We start from the raw sequence: 20,082 nt of genomic DNA on the forward strand, positions 1-20,082 counted from the left end.
TTCATCTCGGTCTCCCTCTACGATTTTTACCCTCCACGCTGCCCTCCAATACTAAATTGGTGATCCCTCGAGGTCTCAGCACGTGTCCTACCAACCGATCCCTTCTTCTAGTCACGTTGTGCACACAAGCTCTTCTTCTCCCCAAGTCTATTCAATAGCACCTCATTAGTTATGTGATCAACCCATCTAATCTTCAGCATTCTACTGTAGCACCACATTTCGAAAGCTTTTATTCTTTTCTTGTCTAACCTATTTATCGTCCACATTTCACATCCATACATGGCTACACTCCATACAAATACTTTCAGAAACGACTTCCTGACATTTAAATCTATACTCGATGTTAACAAATTTCTCTTGTTAAGAAACGCTTTCCTTACCATTGCCAGTCTACATTTTATATCCTCTCTACTTCGACCATCATCAGTTATTTTGCTCCCCAAATAGCAAAACTCCTTTACTACTTTAAGTGTGTCATTTCCTAATCTAATTCCCTCAGCATCACCCGACTTAATTCGACTACATTCTATTATCCTCGTTTTGCTTTTGTTGATGTTCATCTTATATCCTCCTTTCAAGACACTGTCCATTCCGTTCAACTGCTCTTCCAAGTCCTTTGCTGTCTCTGACAGAATTACAATGTCATCGGCTAACCTCAAAGTTTTTATTTCTTCTCCATGGATTTTAATACCTAGTCCGAACTTGTCTTTTGTTTCCTTTATTGCTTGCTCAATATACAGATTGAATAGCATCGGAGAGAGGCTACCACCCTGTCTCACTCCCTTCCCAACCACTGCTTCCCTTTCATGTCCCTCGACTCTTATAACTGCCATCTGGTTTCTGTACAAATTGTAAATAGCCTTTCGCTCCCTGTATTTTACCCCTGCCACCTTCAGAATGTGAAAGAGAGTATTCCAGTCAACATTGTGAAAAGCTTTCTCTAATTCTACAAATGCTAGAAACGTAGGTTTGCCTTTCCTTAAACTTTCTTCTGAGATAAGTCGTAGGGTCAGTATTGCCTCACGTGTTCCAGCATTTCTACGGAGTCCAAACTGATCTTCCCCGAGGTCGGCTTCTATCAGTTTTTCCATTCGTATGTAAAAAATTCGCGGTAGTATATTGCAGCTGTGACTTATTAAACTAATAGTTCGGTAATTTTCACATCTGTCAACACCTGCTTTCTTTCGGATTTGGATTATTATATTCTTCTTGAAGTCTGAGGGTATTTCGCCTGTCTCATACATCTTGCTCACCAGGTGGTAGAGTTTTGTCAGGACCAGCTCTTCCAAGGTTGTCAGTAGTTCTAATGGAATGTTGTCTATTCCGGGGGCCTTGTTTCGACTCAGGTTTTTCAGTGCTCTGTCAAACTCTCCACGCAATATCATATCTCTCATTTCATCTTCATCTACATCCTCTTCTATTTCCATAATATTGTCCTCAAGTACATCGCCCTTGTATAGACCCTCTATATACTCCTTCCACCTTTCTGCTTTCCCTTCTTTGCTTAGAATTGGGTCTCCATCAAAGCTCTTGATATTCATGCAAGTGGTTCTCCTTTCTCCAAAGGTCTCTTTAATTTTCCCGTAGGCAATGTATCTTACCCGTAGTGAGATAAGCCTCTACATTCTTACCTTTGCCCTCTAGCCATCCCTGCTTAGCCATTTTGAGACGTTTGTAATAACAAATCGAAATTTCGCTCCGTTATCCTGTAAGTTGGTGAGCGCGCTACAAACAGCGGGCAGAATGGCCTGTAGGTGGCAGCACGGTCCAGATGCACACATACCGTCGCAGTATCAGTATAAAGATAGCCGCCCCACTTGCGACTTGCACCAGGGAAGAACAGCGTTCTGTTATGCGTAGTGAAGGTGTGAATCCTATTGAAATTCATCGACGAATGAAGGTTCAGTACGGTGATGGATGTTTGTCACAGCAGCAAGTCTACGAATGGAGTAGGAAGTTGCCAAATGGTGTGACTTCAGTGGACGATGTTCCTCGTCCAGGTCAGGCACAACGAGTTGTGACTCCACAGAACATTGCTGCTGTTGAAGGCATAGTGAAGGAAAACCGCCGAGTGACACTGAATGACATTGCAGCATGTTTAGGGATTAGTCATGGGTCAGCACACAACGTTGTGTATGATGTGCTCCAGTTTCACAAAATGTCTGCAAGATGGGTGCCACAGCAGCTGACTCCTGAAATGCGTGAACGACGTGTTGATGCTTGTGAAAAACTTCTTCAGCGCTTTGAACGAGAATCGTTACTGGGGATGAAACCTGGGTTCACTTCCACCAACCGGAAACGAAGAGAGCGAGCAAGGAATGCCACCCTTCCTCATCACCAAAACCAAAGAAGTTTCCAACAGAACCATCAGCAGGGAAGGTTATGCTGACTCTCTTTTGGGACGAAAAAGGCGTCATTTTGGAGCATTACATGCCCAGAGGGACCACTGTCGCCAGTGCATCATACAGAGTTCCCCTAAAAAATCATCTGCGGGCTGTAATCAAATCAAAGCGACGTGGATTGCTGTCAGCAGGTGTCGTTTTGCAACATGACAATGCAAGGCCCCACACTGACTGTACAACAGTTGCAACAATCACAGACCTGCACTACGATCGCAGGTTCGAATCCTGCCTCGGGCATGGATGTGTGTGATGTCCTTAGGTTAGTTAGGTTTAAGTAAATCTAAGTTCTAGTGGACTGATGACCACAGATGTTAAGTCCCATAGTGCTCAGAGCCATTTTTGAACAGACCTGCATTTTGAGTGTCTTCCTCATCCGCCGTTCTCACCAGACCTTGCCCCAAGTGATTTCCATACGTTTGGACCACTCAAAGACCCAGTGGGAGAAAGAAGTTCAGTTCTGATGAAGTAGGCCACGCGGTGCATGAGTGGTTGCGCGGACTACCTAAATAATTTTTTTCTAAAAGAATTTATGCACCTTGTAAGCGCTGGAGGCCTTGAATTGAGCGTGGGGGAGATTATGTTGAAAAGTGATACAGCTTTGCACCACTTCTGCACAATAACTAATATTTAAAAAATTATTTAAGGTTTTCATTTGACTCACTCTCGTACTAATGCAGATCTTGAACGCTTGGTGCTCCGCAGCTTTCAGATATAAAGGGCATCTTGTATACACCTTTAGCTGCATTAGAATGGTTTATTTGCCAAATTGATTTTCGGGTTAATAATCCATAGGATATGAAATCTGTTCTGTAACATATAAGGTTGTCATGTATATTATTGCTGTGAATTCTTAGGGAGTGACAGTCCTTGACAACGTTTGTCACAACTAGTGTAAACATGGAATTGACAGGTCAACTACCCTACATTACCTGCCTTTTGTAATTTCTAAGATTATATTTATAATTATTTGGGACATGCATTCATATATGTACTCGTAAATTACGATTTTGCGTCGCGCAGGATAACTGTGCGGTCTGAGGCACCTTGCCACTGTTCGCGCGGCTCCATCCGTCGGAGGTTCGAGTCCTCCGTTGGGCATCGGTGTGTGTGCTGCCCTTAGCCGAAATTAGTTTAAGTTAGATTAAGTGGTGTGTAAGCCTAGGTACCGATGATCTCAGCAGTTTGGTCCCATAGGAACTTACGACAAATCTCCAACAATTTTTTAACAATTGCTACATGAAGATAGAATATACAAGATACATAAAGTTGCAAAATGATCCAACAAATCACATCAAATTAGACAATTTTACACGCAGGACCAAAATTATTCGGTTAAAAAACTGTTGAAATTTTGTTCAAAATGGTTCAAATGGCTCTGAGCACTATGGGACTTAACATCGGAGGTTATCAGTCCCCTAGAACTACTTAAACCTAAGTAACCTAAGGACATCACACACATCCATGCTCGAGGCAGGATTCGAACCTGCGACCGTAGCGGTCGCGCAGTTCCAGACTGAAGCGCCTAGAACCGCTTGACCACTCTGGCCGGCTGTTGAAATTTTGTATATATAAATCTATTCGGTGAAACTGTTTGTTCATTAAGTTACAGCCCCTGCTTCCTCTCCGCACAGCGGCCTCTTCCTGACCCCAACACCTCCATTCCCAGACTGCCAGTCAGCTAATCTCGACTGTCGCACCATGCATGGCCCCTGCCGAGTTTCCGCACGACTGCCATCCGCTTACACCGTAGCGCAGGCGCTGGCCTCCAGCATATGTACTCGAATAGTGAAAATTGAAACCAACAGCTGTACTGTAATTCAAACGACGTTTATTCAAAACATGGTTCCAATTTCGACTCGGAAAAGAATCATCTTCAGGCCCCAAGCATAATCTGCCATCAGCGTACGAACCACAATGAGGATGACCAATGGAGTCTTCAAGTGTAAACAGTGCAACATATTAGCCATGTTAAGCCAGTATGTGCAACCAAGAAAGTAGAGTGCAGGGGGCAAAATCAAATGCATTCCGTAACTTCTAGTAACAAGCCCACCAATGGTCCAACTTAAATTCATGCATTTACTCCCGGCCGTTGTCATTTGCGCCCCACACACGAAATATGTTTCTAATACCTGTGATAAACGTAGCGCTCAAAACCTCATCAAGCTGTGTTTTGTCCTCAACCCTGGCGCTGTGCAGCTCTGATTTCAACGCATCGCCCTGACTCGATCCATTCACACTCTCTGAAGACAAATTCCCGACACAATTTCATTAGGCGTATACTCTAAGTTTACTAAACTCGCATAGTTCAATAGAACTCACACCTCCAAGCTCCTTCCTCTCATCAGAGCTCCTGCCTCTTTCTTTTATTTCCTTAAATCTTAAGTCAGCCACAAGACTTAGTCACATCAACTGACAAATTTTTGTCATCAAAATTATATGTCTTCTATGGCACGTAATCCCCCCAAATTCTATAAGTCCCTCCAGATCCTTGAGTGGCATGCAGTTCGCCTCGCCTTCAGTATACGCCTCCCATCCCCATGCGGATCCTCTACGACCTGATTACTTTCCCTCATCTGCTCCTATTCCTCGAACATATCCACATACTCTACACCTCCCGCTGCCTTGATCCACCTCATCCCCTGGTTGCTCCTCTCCTCTCCAACCCCCACCCTCTGGCGCACCTTCACTGTTGTGTCCCTCCAACCCTTATCTCTGCACCCTTCATCTCCTTTCCCAAGGTGGCTTCTGTCCACTTCCCGTCCCAGATGATGCCCTCTCTCCCTCCATTTATCCCTCCTATCAACTCTGATCCTCATCTCCCCCTCCTTTCCTCTGTCCTTTCCCCAGGCTCCCTCTTCCCCCCCACCCATCCTGTTTTTTCCCCACCTACCCTCTCTCTCAGCTTCCCTCCTCCCGCCCCCCCCTCCCCCAAGTCCTTTTGCATCCCCCTCCTCTGCCTTTCCCCATTCCCTCTCGCATCTGCAAGCCCCCCCCCCCCACCTCTTATGATTCCTCGTCCTCCGTCGGCTCCTTCCCCCCCCCCCCCCACTTCGTTTCTCCTCTCCTCACCCCCCTTTTCTTTCCCATCATCTGTCCAGCTTCCCCCTTTCTGCCCTCGACTGTGGTGTATCATATTTGTGCCAACTTTTTAGTGCAGTGTTCAATTGAGTGTTCAGTGTTGTGCGTCTTTCCAAAGTGTTGCCAACAAAAATCATGCTGTCAGTGGGTGTGATTTTTGTATCTCTTGCAAACAGAAACCAGACTGTCACCGTGTCTTTTAATTGTCTGTCCATTATTTTATGACTTAAGTTCCACAATTTTCCGCCATTTTAACATTAAAGTCACCGATTTTATAACCTGCTTTTATTATTTACTATCTTCATTTTTTAAAACAAATTGTGCAGGCTGAAGAGCGGCGTACTAAGCTGATGCCAGCCCGCCCCCTTCGGGGGGAATCTAAACTCAATAAAGGAAGAAAAACGGCACATAAATAATGATAAATATTCTGATTTCTTTTTAAAGAAGTTGATCTTTTTAGTGCCAGATTCCAGTTAAAGATAGTTTTTCCATAAGCACGAGCAAATTTATGACCATCTGCTTGCTGTAGTCTGCTGCAAATACGAGGAGCAGGTGAAAGCGTGGTGAAGCTTTGAGATGTAGTTAATACAAGAAAGTGGTTCAAATGGCTCTGAGCACTATGGGACTTAACTTCTGAGGTCATCAATCCCCTAGAACTTAGAACTAATTAAACCTAACTAACCTAAGGACATCACACACATCCATGCCCGAGGCAGGATTCGAACCTGCTACCGCAGCGGTCGCCCGGCTCCAGACTCTAGCACCTAGAACCGCACGGTCACTACGGCCGGCTGTAGTTAATACATAAAAAATATATTTTGAGAGGGTAAACTGAGGCTTATTGTGTTTCAGCTAGGACTAGTTACTCGTTTGTTAGCGTTGAGAACACATTGTGTAGCAAGAGAAATGATTCTGCCTCTACTCAGTTACGCAAGAGTGCAGGAGTGGTGGCGTGTTGCAGACGGGTGAGGCGCTGATGCAGGACGCGGTGGACGTGTTGTCCGAGGCTCTGTTCCATCAGGACTCGGAGCGACCCCTGCACGCTGAGAGCCTCAAGTGCGACGGCCCAGCCTGGAAGCGCGGCCAAGGCGTTCGACAGGCCCTGCACGACGTCAGTACTGACACCTGCTACTCTCTCTCTCGCGCTCTCTCTCTCTCTCTCTCTGGCTGTTGTTTCACACTGTTCATTTATCTAAACTATGGCAACCATATTTCCTTATTTATTGATATAATTTTTCTCTGTCAGCTAGACTGCACAACAGGTCTTAAATTTCCACATAATAATACACAGTTCATTTCTCTTTTATACCATAGGACTATTATTTTTTACAGGGTTTCATTAAAACGCTGAAACTGATACTAAATGAGAAGTAGGAAAGGTACTAAATTAACAGTGGTAACTGATTGTGAGACGAGAAAATAAAGAAGACTGGACAGGCTGAAGATATACATCATTCCGTTACTAACGCAGGCCAGGTATAGAGGCGTAGGAATAACTTCGATCCTGGTACCCCTGGACAGCACGTGTCGCTAGACTACTCTAAACTTCAGGTCATCGCCGAAACACCGGGGAGTTGATTACTCTTAGCTGCGAAGGGCTATCAACTTGCCTTTCCGAATCTGATGTCACCACTTCACTTGTGTTTCTGCTATGTGTTGAGCACAAACTGACATCTTCTGCAGCGCACAGTACCCAAAGGACCCAAACAAATTTTTTCTTAAAATGGAAAGTAGGATCTACGGCGAAGGCGTCAACACTGCCAACCGACGACAGACCAACAGCCGCTACACTCAGCAGTCGTGGAGGTGATGAAAGTTCTGAGTGACTACTTTTTCTGAGTCATCAATCTTTTGACTGGTTTCATTTTGATGCGGCCCGCCACCAGTTCCTCTCCAGTGCCAAACTTTTCATCTTGGATTAACATTTCCAGCCTACATCCTCAATTATTTCCTGGGTGTATTCCGATCCCTGTCTCCCTCTCCAGTTTTTACCCTCTACATTTTCTTCTAGTATTATGGAAGTTGTCTTAAGCGATATCCTATCATCCTGTAACTCCTCCTTGTCAGAGTTTTTCACCTATCCCTTTCTCCGCCGGTCATTTGAACAACCTTCTCGTGCCTTACCTTATCAATCCACCTAATTTTCTACATTCTTTTGTTACACTTCACCTCAAATGTTTCGAATATCTTCTGTCCCGGTTTTCCCACAATCCACGTCTCACTGCCGTACAATGCTGAATTCTAAACGTACATCCTCAGACATTTCTTCCTGAAGTCTATGTTTGACACTAGTAGACTTATCTTGGCCAGAAAAGCCCTTTTTTCCAGTGCTAGTTTACTTTTTATGTCCTCCTTGCTCCGTTCGTGATGGATATTTTGCTGCCTAGGTATCAAAATTTCTTAATTTTTTCTACTTGTGATCATCAATCCAGATGTTAAGTTTCTCGTTGTTCTCATTTCTGCTACTTCTCAACACACTCGTTTTTCTTCGATTTACCCTCAATCCATATTCTGTACTCCTTAGACTGTTCATTCCACTCAACATATCTGTAATTCTTCACTTTCACTGAGAATAATGGCATCAACTAACCTTGTCATTGATATCCTTTCACTCTGAATTTTAATATCACTCTTGAACATTTGTTTTATTTCCGTTATCGTTTCTCCGTTGATAAATTGAACAGAAAGGGCGGAAGACTACAACCGTCCCTTTTCAATCCGAGCATTTCGTTCTTTGTCTTTCTTGTTGTTTCTTCTTCGTTCTTGTGTATTACCCATCTTTCGCTATAGCTTACCCATGTTGTTCTCAGAATTTAGAACGTCTTGAAGCACTTTATACTATCGAACACTTTTTTGGGTCCGAAATGTTTAGATTTTGTTCTTCTGAAATTCTAATGGTATGGCGCTAGTCTCATACATTCTACTCACCAACTTCAATAATCGTTTTGTTCCCACTTCCCACAATTATTTTAGAAATTCCAATGCAATGTTACCCATTCCTTCTGTCTCATTTGATCTTAGATCTTCCAAAGCTCTTTTTAATTCTGATTATAATACTGGATCTCCTATCTCTTTCTTGTCGACTTCTGTTTCTTCGTCTATCAAGTCATCAGACGAGTTCTGGCCCTCATAGGGGCTTTCAGTGTGCTCTTTCCACCTATTCGCTCTCTCCTCTGCATTTAAAAGGGGATTCCCATTGCACTCTTAATACTATTCCTGAATTTCCGTGCACATTTTTGTACTTCCTGCTTTCGTTGATCAACTGAAGGATTTCTTCTGTTATCCATGGTTTCTTCGAGCTTACTTTTCTTGTACCGACGTTTTTGTTTCCATATTCTGTGACAGCCCTTTTTAGAGGTTAGGAGGGGACAGATTGTTCCCTTCCCATTATAATTTTACGTGATATTCAGTGGCTAATTTCATAAACTGATTAATGCAACCTGTGTTTATTTATTGAACTCCATAATACACTTTCTTTTAAGTATCCTACTGTGTGGCTACGCATTATTTGGATATGATAAATGTAAGTTCGTCTTCTGGATGCATTAATTCAGAGATAGGTAGTTTATTGAATATCTGGTGTCAACTTAAATGTTAGAGTAAAGTCAGGAAAGATGCACCTGTTTGGTCCGGGAAAACAGGGATTGGCAACAGGTTCCCCCTCCACTTCAGAAAGAAGAGCTGGGCGGTCACTGTGTCGTTGCCGTTTGACTGAATTCATGGTCTGCACCTCGGAGAGATCACACGGAACCTATGAAGGTGTCCGTCTTGGCAAGCAGATATTATTTCTGGGATGAAGTATACTTTAATATATATGACCAATCCGTTCTCTTTCAGGCGATTTATAGTTAGAATAACGTTACGACAACTTTTTGCAGTAATTTTGATAGTCAGTTTTACGGACAGAACTTTACTTTCAGATGAAAGCATGCAGACTCACTCCATTCATTAGTTTCAACGTAATCTTTCGGTTCCTTAAGCACACATGAATAGGAATAGCTTTGCAATTCACTTAACTTCATTAATAAAGTTAACATTTAGTGTTCTGAGTAATTTCGGTCTATTTTCCTTTGTAATGTGGACCTCACCGAAGCAGGTAATGAACAATGCGGAAGATAGTCGTATCGTGTGAAATCAAACAGGTCATGTATGTGTTAAGTGTGAAATATTTAATGCTGAAGGTGTGTGAAGTTATTTGTTGAAATTACGTGAATATATACGGTCGGTCTTTGCCTCTGTACTGCCTTACATGGATTTCCTGCGGGAGACCGGAGCGTTACGTCTTAACTTAGTTTAATGAGTAGGAAAAGCGTGTGAATTTTGGCATAGATGAAAATCCAAAACGATCAACGTGTGGAGTAATAAATTATGCCATTGGTTTCGATCATTCACATGGTGACGAACTGCACAATCAATGAGCTTACAGATCGTACTTGAGGATAGCTAAGTCGAGGTTACTTGTGTGTGAATCGTGTGAGGAACTTTACTATTATCCAACGGGGTGTAAATAATTGAGGTGAGTGAACTTAATGACTTGCGTCTGCCTTTGAAAGGAGATGACTGCACAGTCAACAGTGAATAGCACGCTCTTGATGAGATTAAATGTAATCGTGTGAAGAAACTTCTAGGATACATTAATTTAATTTTCCTTGTGCATGTACGTCTATGTTCGTGTCTGCCTACCCCAGCTTTCTGCCATTCGATTTCGTATTGTGGTTTAAAGTGATATTATTGATACCCAATTCCCTGATTGCAAGGATTGCTAAAAACGAATGAATATGAAATAGGAACTAAAGATGACGTTCCAGCACAGGGTTCATTATGCTAGCGATATAATTCCTTCCCCCTCTACTGAGCACAGAATAACGAAGAGAGGGCGCTCGGAGCTGTCGCGAGGTTTGAGGCGCCATGTTACGGACTGCGCGGCCTCTCCCGCCGGAGGTTCGAGTCCTCCCTCGGGCATGGGTGTACGTATTGTCCTTAGGATAAGTTAATTTAAGTACAGTGTAAGTCTAGGGACCGATGACCTCAGCAATTTGGTCCCTTAGGAATTCACACACATTTGGAAATTTGATTAATAACAAAGAGACCACTAATTTAATAAACTGGGTGCCCTCAACAATAGACAAAAGTGTTCGTTCAGCTCTCACTATTACAAGTTTGTCATGATTTTGCTCTTGTCCTATGTTTAGAGAAATGATAAATTTTCCGATAAAATTAATTGTGCAAAAGTAATTATCCATTGTGTTTCGCGTGATAATTTGAAATCTCACCTTTTCCACCTTGTTCCCGATTTCCTGAAGAGAGTAATTCCATTCTTATTGTAACTAGTCAGCCAGTGTTTAAAAATGATTGAAATCATAGTATGTAGACCGTATTGGAGTGTGATATGAAATATTCTTCTTATCATTGTGAATTAACTGATTATTTGTATCGGGCCGCCCCCTTTAAATGAATCATTGAATCACAGAACACATTTTAATCGAAATGTATGCACATAACACACTAGCATAGATTAAGGAAGATAATCAAGAGAGACAAGAGGATAGGAGTCTTAAGATTTCCATCCAACTTCGGCTTAACTGCTTACTGAGCTATTCATTATCATAGTATCTATACTCTCAGAGAACTTCAAGCATATTTCTTCATTCCTTAGTACTTCCGTATCCCACTTCTTTGGCACTGATCATTCCTCAGTAGTCCGTTAAACTTCAATCTACTCTCCGTCATCACTATATTGTGATCTGAATCTATATCTGCTTCTGGGTACGCCTCACAGTCCAATATCAAATTTCGGAATCTCTGCCTGACCATGATGCAATATAACTGGAATCTTCCTGTGTCTCCTAGCCTTGTCCAATTACATCTCTTCTCTTGTGATTCTTGAATAGAGTACTCGCTGTTGCCATCTGAAATAAATTGCAGCACTCAATTAGTCTTTCTCTTCTCTCGTTCCTCCTACTACCAAGCCCATATTCTCTACTTGCTACTTTCTGCTCCCTCCCCTACAACCGCATTCCAGTCCCCTGTGACTATTAGATTTTCGTCCTCCGTTGCGTACTGAACGTCCCGTTGAACATTCTCATATAATTGCTCTATCTCATCATCTTCTACTTGGCTCGTCGCGATGTATACTTGAACTACTGTTGTCGGTGTTGGTTTCTTGTCGATTCTGATGAGAATAGCACTGTCACTGAACTGTTTACAGTAACTCACCCTCTACCCTACCTTCCTGTTTATAACGAATCCTACTCCCGTTATGCAAATTTCCACTGCTGTTGATATTTAACTATACTAGTTTGACCAGAAATCCTTGTCTTCTTTTCGTTTCACTTCACTGGCCTCCACTATATCTAGATGGAGCTTCAGCATTTCCATTTTCCGATTTTTTAGCTTCGCTGCCACGTTCAGAGTCTGGACATTCCACGCCCCGACACACAGGACGTTACCCTTGCCTTGGTTATTCAGTCTTTTTCTTATAGTCACCTTAGACTTGGAAGTAAACTCCCAGATATCCGAATGGGGACTACTCAGGAATCTATTGCCAATGGAGAGGTCATCATGACACTTTTTCAGTTACACAGCACATAAGCTGTGGATATACATTAATGTGACTTTAATGCCTCCTCCAGGAGGGGACTGTCAAGGCAGGCGTGACCATGAGAAAGAGACTAAATAACCAGCGAAAGGATAATGTTCTACAAGACGCGGCGTGGAACATCAGGAGCTCGAACGTGATAGGGAAGCTAAAAAATTGAAAAGGGAAATGCTATGGCTCAATCTAGATATAGTGGGCATCAGTGAAGTTAAATGGAAAGGAAACAAGGATTTCTCGTCAGATGAGCATAGGGTAACATCAACAGCAGCAGAAGATGGTATAACGTGAGTAGGATCCATTAGGAACAGAAAGGTAGGGGAGAGAGTGTGTTACGGTGAACAGTTAAGTGAAAGGGTTGTCCTCGACAGAATAGACAGCAAACCAACACCGACAATGGTAGTTCAGGTATAAACGCCGACGTCGCTAGCTGAAGATGAAGAAACAGAGTAAGTATATAAGGAAGTTGAACGAGTAATTCAGTATGTAAAGGGAGTTGCAAATGTATTTGTCATAGGGGACTGGAATGCAGTTATGTGGGAAAGAGTAGAAGAAAGGGTTACAGGAGAATATGGCCTTGGTACTAGGCCTGAGAGATGGTTGGTTGGTTGTTTTGGGGAAGGAGACCAGACAGCGTGGTCATCGGTCTCATCGGATTAGGGAAGGATGGGGAAGGAAGTCGGCCGTGCCCTTTCAGAGGAACCATCCCAGCATTTGCCTGGAGTGATTTAGGGAAATCACGGAAAACCTAAATCAGGATGGCCGGACGCGGGATTGAACCGTCGTCCTCCCGAATGCGAGTCCAGTGTCTAACCACTGCGCCACCTCGCTCGGTGGACTGAGAGAGAAGAAAGATTAACTGAGTTCTATAACAAATTCAACTGGTAATAGCGGGTACTCTATTCAAGAATCACAAGAGGAGGAGGTATGCTTTGAAAAGGCCGAGGGATACGGAAAGGTTCATCATGGTAGGACAAAGGATCCGAAATCAGATACAGGATTGTCAGGCGTACCCAGGAGCAGATATAGACTCAGATCACAATATAGCAGTGATGAAGAGTAGGCTGAAGTTCAAGATATTAGTCAAGGAAAAATCAAAACGCGGAAGTACCAAGGAATGTAGAGATGTGGTTGAAGTTCTCTAAGGCTGTAGATAGTACAATAATTAATAGCTAAATAGGCAGTACAGTTGAAGAGGAATGGACATCTTTAAAAAGGGCAGTCACAGAAGCTGGAAAGAAAAACATAGGTGCAAAGAAGGTATCTGCGAAGAAACAGAGGGTAACAGAATAAATACTTTAATTGGTCGATGAAAGAAGGAAGTACAAAAATGTTCAGAAAAATTGAGGAATACAGAAATACAAGTCACTGTGGAATGAAATAAACAGGAAGAGCAGGGAAGCTTAGACGAAATAGCTGCATGAAAAGTGTGAAGAAATCGAAAAAGCAATGATTGTCGGAAGAACTGACTCAGTACATAGGAAGGTCAAAACAACCTACACTGAAATTAAAAGTAAGAGTGGTAACATTATGAGTGCAATGGGATTCCACTGTTAAATGCAGAGGATAGAGCGGATGAGTGGAAATAGTACATTGAAGGCCTCTATGAGGGGGAAAATTTCTCTGATCCGATAGAAGGAGAAAGAGGAGTCGATATAGAGGAAATAGGGGATGCAGTAGTAGAATCAGAATTTAAAAGAACTTTGGAAAACTGAACATCAAATAAGGCGGAAGGAATAGATAAGATTCCATCGGAATTTGTAAAATCATTGGGGCGAAAGGGCAACAAAATGGCTATTCAGTCGGTGTGTAGCATGTATGAGTCTGACGATGTACCATGTTACCTTTGGAAAAAGTACTATGAAGACTGCAAGAGCCGAAAAGTTCGAGAATTATCGCACAATCAGCTTAACAGAGTTTCACCTGTCACACAGTTTCTGCAACTCAGTCCCGAAAAGAAATTCTAGTCACAGCTGTCGCTAGGCTGGAGTTACAGCGGGCTACAATACTTCAACTATCTGATCTGTCCAGCTCATGTACAAGGTAACATAAATGTGCTGAAATCTGTGTGGATGGTGCTGGCTCCATATACACAGTCTGCCCTAAAAGTATCAAGACTGCTTTTATTCTAGGCGTAGAAGCGACGTCAGCGCAGTAGCTATAGTGGCATATTGAACTAACAACTGTAAAAGACAGCTCTACATTAGACGAGTCAGTTGTGAGCAGGCGGGATTAAGTAATGGAAAGGCGACCATGAAGTGTTGTGTCACAAATCGAAATAAAGCAACGAATGATCACCTCTAAATCAAGCGTCCAAGATTTTCTCGAGAATTTTTTGAAAAATAAAGAAGTGCAAAGTCTGTCTCACACACCTTGACTCCAGAAGAAAGAAGGACGTGTAGATGCCTGCTCCGACTTAACTGAAATGAAAAAAAAAAAAATACGGGCAATTCTTTTCCGTAAACGATCATTACGAGTGACGCGACATGGTGTTACCAATACGAACATACCACAGAACGACAAACAGAGAATGGATCTCTGACGGATCTTCAAGACCGAAGAAGGTGCGAATGTGAGGCACAAGTTGGACATCTCAAAGTCTTGCAGTTTCACACTGTTGTATGGACTTTCTGTACGCTGCACTCAAGTGCAGGGAGATTTTGTAAGACACCTGAAGCATTAAAAACAGCATTTTAACGTTTCCCTATTTATATTTATTAAATCAGACTCAAAATTTTTTGTCTGGGGGGGGAGGGGGGTACAATCGTTTCCACCTGCAATTTGCATAACGATTCCCTTTGTCTATTTTTTATTTAATCGCAGTGCTAAGTATCTTGCATATTACACTGGGCAACAATGAAAATGTTTCGGGCTTTAAAATAGTAAATTTACATGTATTTCCATCTGCTGAATTCAAAAAACACCATAAAAATGACAGATTAGCTCTTGTTTTGAACATAAAGTGACATTTCATTTTGTAGAGTGAAGATTTTAAATTTGGGGGAATTTTTTTTGTGGGAGTTGGCACACCTGTCAAATAACAAATCACAAATGCTCTTCAGCTGTTTGTGAGTCAAACTCAGCTACTGTTGCTGTGACAGTGAATTACATGTAGTTTCTACTCGAATTAATGCAAAATTTCTGGTTCGCGAGTGCTTTTTTGGTGTAAAATTTGTAAAAATGCCACGAAAATGTGTAAATATGGTGAACAACATTAGTTACATTTGCGGTGAAATTACACTTTCCTCACAAAAACGCAATCTGACGCCTCTCGTCAAGACTGCCTATCAATATTATATCGGTATGAAAGTAGGGGACCAGCATAAGTCTTGGACTCCACATATATGTTCCAACGCATGTTCAGTTACACTACGAGAATGGCTGAAAAAGAAGAAACGGTCTATGGGTTTCGCTGTGTGTGATTTGACGGGAGCCTACAAACCATGGTCCAACTGAAAGAAGGCTATTAATAGACTCCTCCAAGCATAATTTGAAAGCTGTGTTACTTCACAACGGGAACCTTCTTTCATCTATTCCTGTTGGTCATGCTGTTCACATGAAGGAGACACATGCAAATATGACAGCTCTCTTGGACTCAATTAAATGTCATGAACACAAATGGAAAATCTGTGATGATGTAAAAATAATTGCCTACTCTTAGGAATGCAACTGGGTTACACAAAGCATTGCTGAATCTTATGTATGTGGGACAGTAGAGATAGGGAATTGCATTATATTAAAGAAGACTGGCCTCCAAGAAATCTTCACCCTCGCGAGAAAAATGTCATTGTCAAGCCTCTTGTGGACCCAAAAGTCGTTCTTCTTCCACCCCTGCATATCGTGCTGGGTTTGATGAAAAACTGTCAAAGCTATGAACCGAGGAAGACGGGCCTTTAAGTACATAAGAGAGAAATTTTCGAAATTAAGTGATGCAATAGGTAAGGAAGGCATTTTTGTCGTACCACAAATAAGAGAACTTGTGAAGGATCCTGCATTTGCCCAAGTTTTGGAGGGGAAAGAAAAGGAAGCTTGAGAAGCCTTCATGGGTGCTGTTCATGGATTTTTAGGCAACAAAAGAGATGACAACCTCAAGCATTTGGTGACAGTGCTCCTGCAAAAATACCGTAACTTTGGATGCAACAGGTCCCTTAAGATCCATTTTCTCCACTCCCACCTAGACTTTTTCCCTCCTAGTTGTGGAGCTGTTAATGATGAACGTGGTGAGAGATTCCATCAGGACATTTCTTTTATGGAACAAAGATATCAGGGCCGTTGGAATGAAGTAATGCTTGCGGGTTACTGTTGGTCTTTGTGCAGGGATTCTGCAGAACTCCATTACAAGAGGCAAGCTAAAAGACGACGAAGTCAATAGGCCACCACATGATTCTCTTCAGACACGACCATCTGCGAAGTATTTTTCCAGAAATTTAGAACTATTAGCATGTAATTACCAGTTAAAAAATCAAATGCACTTTCATTGTTGTTAGTATGTATGTAATCAAAATGTATCCTTTTCTCTCAATCGGTTAATATGTAATACTTCCACCTTGTGTACATCATAGAAACTAGAGATAATAAAAATTTTTCATTGTCGTATTTGTTTTTCTCACCCCAAAATTAGTACGAGTTGCATCATGAAGTGCTCGAAACATTCAAGAATTATTTTTTTGTTGCCCAGTGTTATCTTTTCTTGCCAGCACTTCTCCCTCTTTTTGATTTATAAAAGTAATGCAGGCTATTTATAAGATAGCTGTATAACTGAAGCTTAATGTACAGTTCATTAAATAGGGAAGTAGCTCACCACATCCTCTGAAGTGATTAGTGGTTAAAATCCTGATTTACGCTCTGCACACATTTCATGCAGCTTAAGCAACCTGTGCAAGCATCTGAAGGGGAAATGTCTAGCAGAAATTAATACTGTCGATTTAGTCGCAATTGTACATATAACTATCAGATAAATGTTCGGCTGACATCACCTATGCATTCTTATTAAAGGGAGTGAATATGAGACGAAAGGGTAACTTCCTACAAGTCGAAGTTTGGAAATTTTAACATCATAGGGAAGCTAGAAACTCTGAAAATGTAAATACAAAGACTCAGTCTAGGCATGGTGGGGAACGTAAGGTGAAATGGACAGAAGGCAACGATTTGTAGTCAGACGAACAAAGAAGAAATTGGTGTAACAGGAGTAGGATTCGTTATGAGTAGGAAGGTAGGACAGAGTGAGTTACTGTCAACAGTTCGGTGATAAGATTCTTCTCGCCAGAACGGACAGCAAACCATCGCCAGCAACAACAGTTAAGGTACAGGTGCTGACATCACAAGCAGAAGATGAAGAGATGCAGAAAAGCTGTGAAGATGTTGAACAAGTATTTCAGTATGTAAAGGTAGGTGATAATCTAATAACGATAGGGGATAGGAATGAGGTAGTAGGAGAACGAATAGAAAATCAAGTTAAAAGACAGTAAGGGATTAGTAATAGAAATGAGACAGGAGAAAGTCTAATTGAGTTTTGCAATAAATTTCGACTAGTAATAGCGCTTACACTATTCAAAAATGACAAGAGAAGAAAGTATACTTGGAAAAGGCCTGCAGACAAAAAATGGTTCAAATGGCTCTGAGCACTATGGGGCTTAACTTCTGAGGTCATCAGTCCCCTAGAACTTAGAACTACTTAAACCTAACTAACCTAAGGACATCACACACATCCATGCCCGAGGCAGGATTCGAACCTGCGACCGTTATGGTCGCGCGGTTCCAGACTGTAGCGCCTAGAACCGCTCTGCAGACAAAGAAAGTTTCCAGGTAGATTTCATTTTGGTCAGACAGAGATTCCGAAATCCGATGTTGGATTGTAAAGCATAGCTAGATGCAGATATACACTCGGATCACAATTTAGTAATGATGAAGAGTAGAGTGAAGTTTAACAGAATCGTCCGGAAGAGTCTATTTGAAATGAAGCGCGTTTGCAGTTTACAGGGTTGCGGATGCTGCCATAATGAATACTACAGTAGGTAGTTCAGTTGGAGAGATATGGACATCTCCAAAAAGGGAAATCACAGGAGTTGGACGCAGAAGTAATAGGCACAAGGAAGGTCACTGAGAAAAAACCTCTGGTAAAAGAAGAAATATTTCAATTGATCGACGAAAGAAGAAAGTATAAACACGTTCAGAAAAAGACCGGAATACACAGTGATGAGCCAAAACATTGTGCCCACCTACATAAAAGTGTGTTGGTCCACTTCTGGAACGCAAGTGATTCCGCGTGCCATGATTCTACAAGCACTTGATAGGTTTCCAGAGGTTTGTGGCAGCAGATGCCTAGGCACAGATCACGCTTACCGTAAATTTCGGACGGTTGGTTTTCGGGCGCGCAGCTGTCTCCCGATAACGTCCTAGTTGGGTTTCATCGGATTCAGATGAGCCGAATTGGATGGCCAAGACATCAACATGAGTGCACTATCATGCTCCTCAAACAATTCCTGCACTTATGTGTCTGCCCTGCTGCCCCCTGGAGTCCGCTTTCGTCGCCTGCTTCGACAATTCGATTTTGCCCTCCCTACCACCTTCAGAGAGGGTGAGAGCCCCACACCACCTTGGCTCCAGGCTCCGGTTCACATTCATCTTGACCTCCGCTCGCTCCCGAAGGAGGCTACTCCGGATGCAGTGTATTGCTCACGGTTTGTCGAACTTCGTGCGCGACTCACCAATAACACCTTTATTTACACTGATGGCTCCAAAACTGACGATGGTGTCGGCTGTGCCTTTGTCGTCGGGGACGTCACCTTTAAATACCGGCTCCTCGACCAGTGTTCCAGGTTTATGGCCGAGCTTTTTGCTCTCAATCGGGCCGTTCAGTATGTCCACCGCCATTCTCCGTATGTACTCTGCTCTGATTCACTCAGTGCTCTTCAGAGCCTTGGAGCTCCATATCCGGTCCATCACTTGGTGCAACGGATCCAGCAAGCCTTCCAATCTATTGCTGATGATGGCTCTCCTGTTAGCTTTATGTGGGTCCCAGGCCATATAGGAGTGCCTGGTAATGAGGCTGCTGATGCTGCGGTCAAGGCTGCAGTCCTCCTGCCTCGGCCAGCCTCCCTTTGTGTCCCATCGTCTGACATTAGTGGGGTTGTTTGTAAGAGGTTTGTGTCATTATGGTGGGATACTTGATCGTCACTTCAAGAAAATAAGCTCCAGGCCATAAAACCGTTCTCAACAGCTTGGACAACCTCCTCCCGACCATCTCGGTGAGAGGAGGTCATTTTGGCCAGGTTGCGGATTGGGCATTGCCATTTTAGCCACCGCTACCTGCTATCCGGTGACCCCGCCCCGCAGTGCCCTTGTGGTAATGCATTGACAGTGCGCTATGTTTTATTGTCGTGTCCCCGTTTTAATCAATCTCGTGTTGTCCTGTCTCTTCCCTCTACCCTACAGAAAATTTTAGTTGATGTCGCTCGAGCACCAGCTCGTGTTCTTCGTTTTATTACTTTGACGGACTTATCCAGAGACATCTAACTCTATTAATTATTTTATATGCTTCTTTATAAGAACTTTCTTGTGTCCCCCCCCCCCCCTTGAGTTTTACCGGATTATATGTGCACTTAAATTTGTGACTGGGCGCTAATGACCTCAGTAGTTGAGCGCCCTAACCCCCCCCCCCCCCAAAAAAAAAAAAAAAAAACTATTCTGGCCTCGTGACACGGACAGTTATCCTGGTGGAAGATGCCACCACTGCTGAGGAAGACATCAACCATAAGGGGTTACAGGTGATCCACAACTGTCGTGGTGCCTTTGATTACTACCGTATGTCTCATGGAAGTCCATCTGAATATCCACCATAATATAATACTGCTTCTGCCGGCCTGCGTCAGTGGCGCGTTGCACGTTCCCCTGGCTGACGGCTTATCTGGACACGACCATCGACATAGTTTAACAAAAAACGGCATTTAGACGACCATGCGACACGATTCCATTGATCCGTTGTCCAATCTCAATGATCTCGTGCCC

The 20,082-nt window shown here is 42.8% G+C and overlaps 1 protein-coding gene across 1 annotated transcript in view; it reads left to right on the forward strand.

The window, feature by feature from the left end:
- Positions 1–20,082, forward strand: part of LOC124594290 (glutamate receptor ionotropic, kainate 2-like) — a 285,982-nt gene that overhangs the window by 155,424 nt on the left and 110,476 nt on the right. Inside the window, exon 8 of the mRNA XM_047132653.1 lies at positions 6,442–6,591. Coding sequence (XP_046988609.1) covers positions 6,442–6,591 — 150 coding nt within the window. The remainder of the gene's footprint in view (positions 1–6,441; positions 6,592–20,082) is intronic.

Source organism: Schistocerca americana, chromosome 2, assembly GCF_021461395.2.
Source record: "Schistocerca americana isolate TAMUIC-IGC-003095 chromosome 2, iqSchAmer2.1, whole genome shotgun sequence".
In the NCBI taxonomy this organism is placed as follows: Eukaryota; Metazoa; Arthropoda; class Insecta; order Orthoptera; family Acrididae; genus Schistocerca; species Schistocerca americana.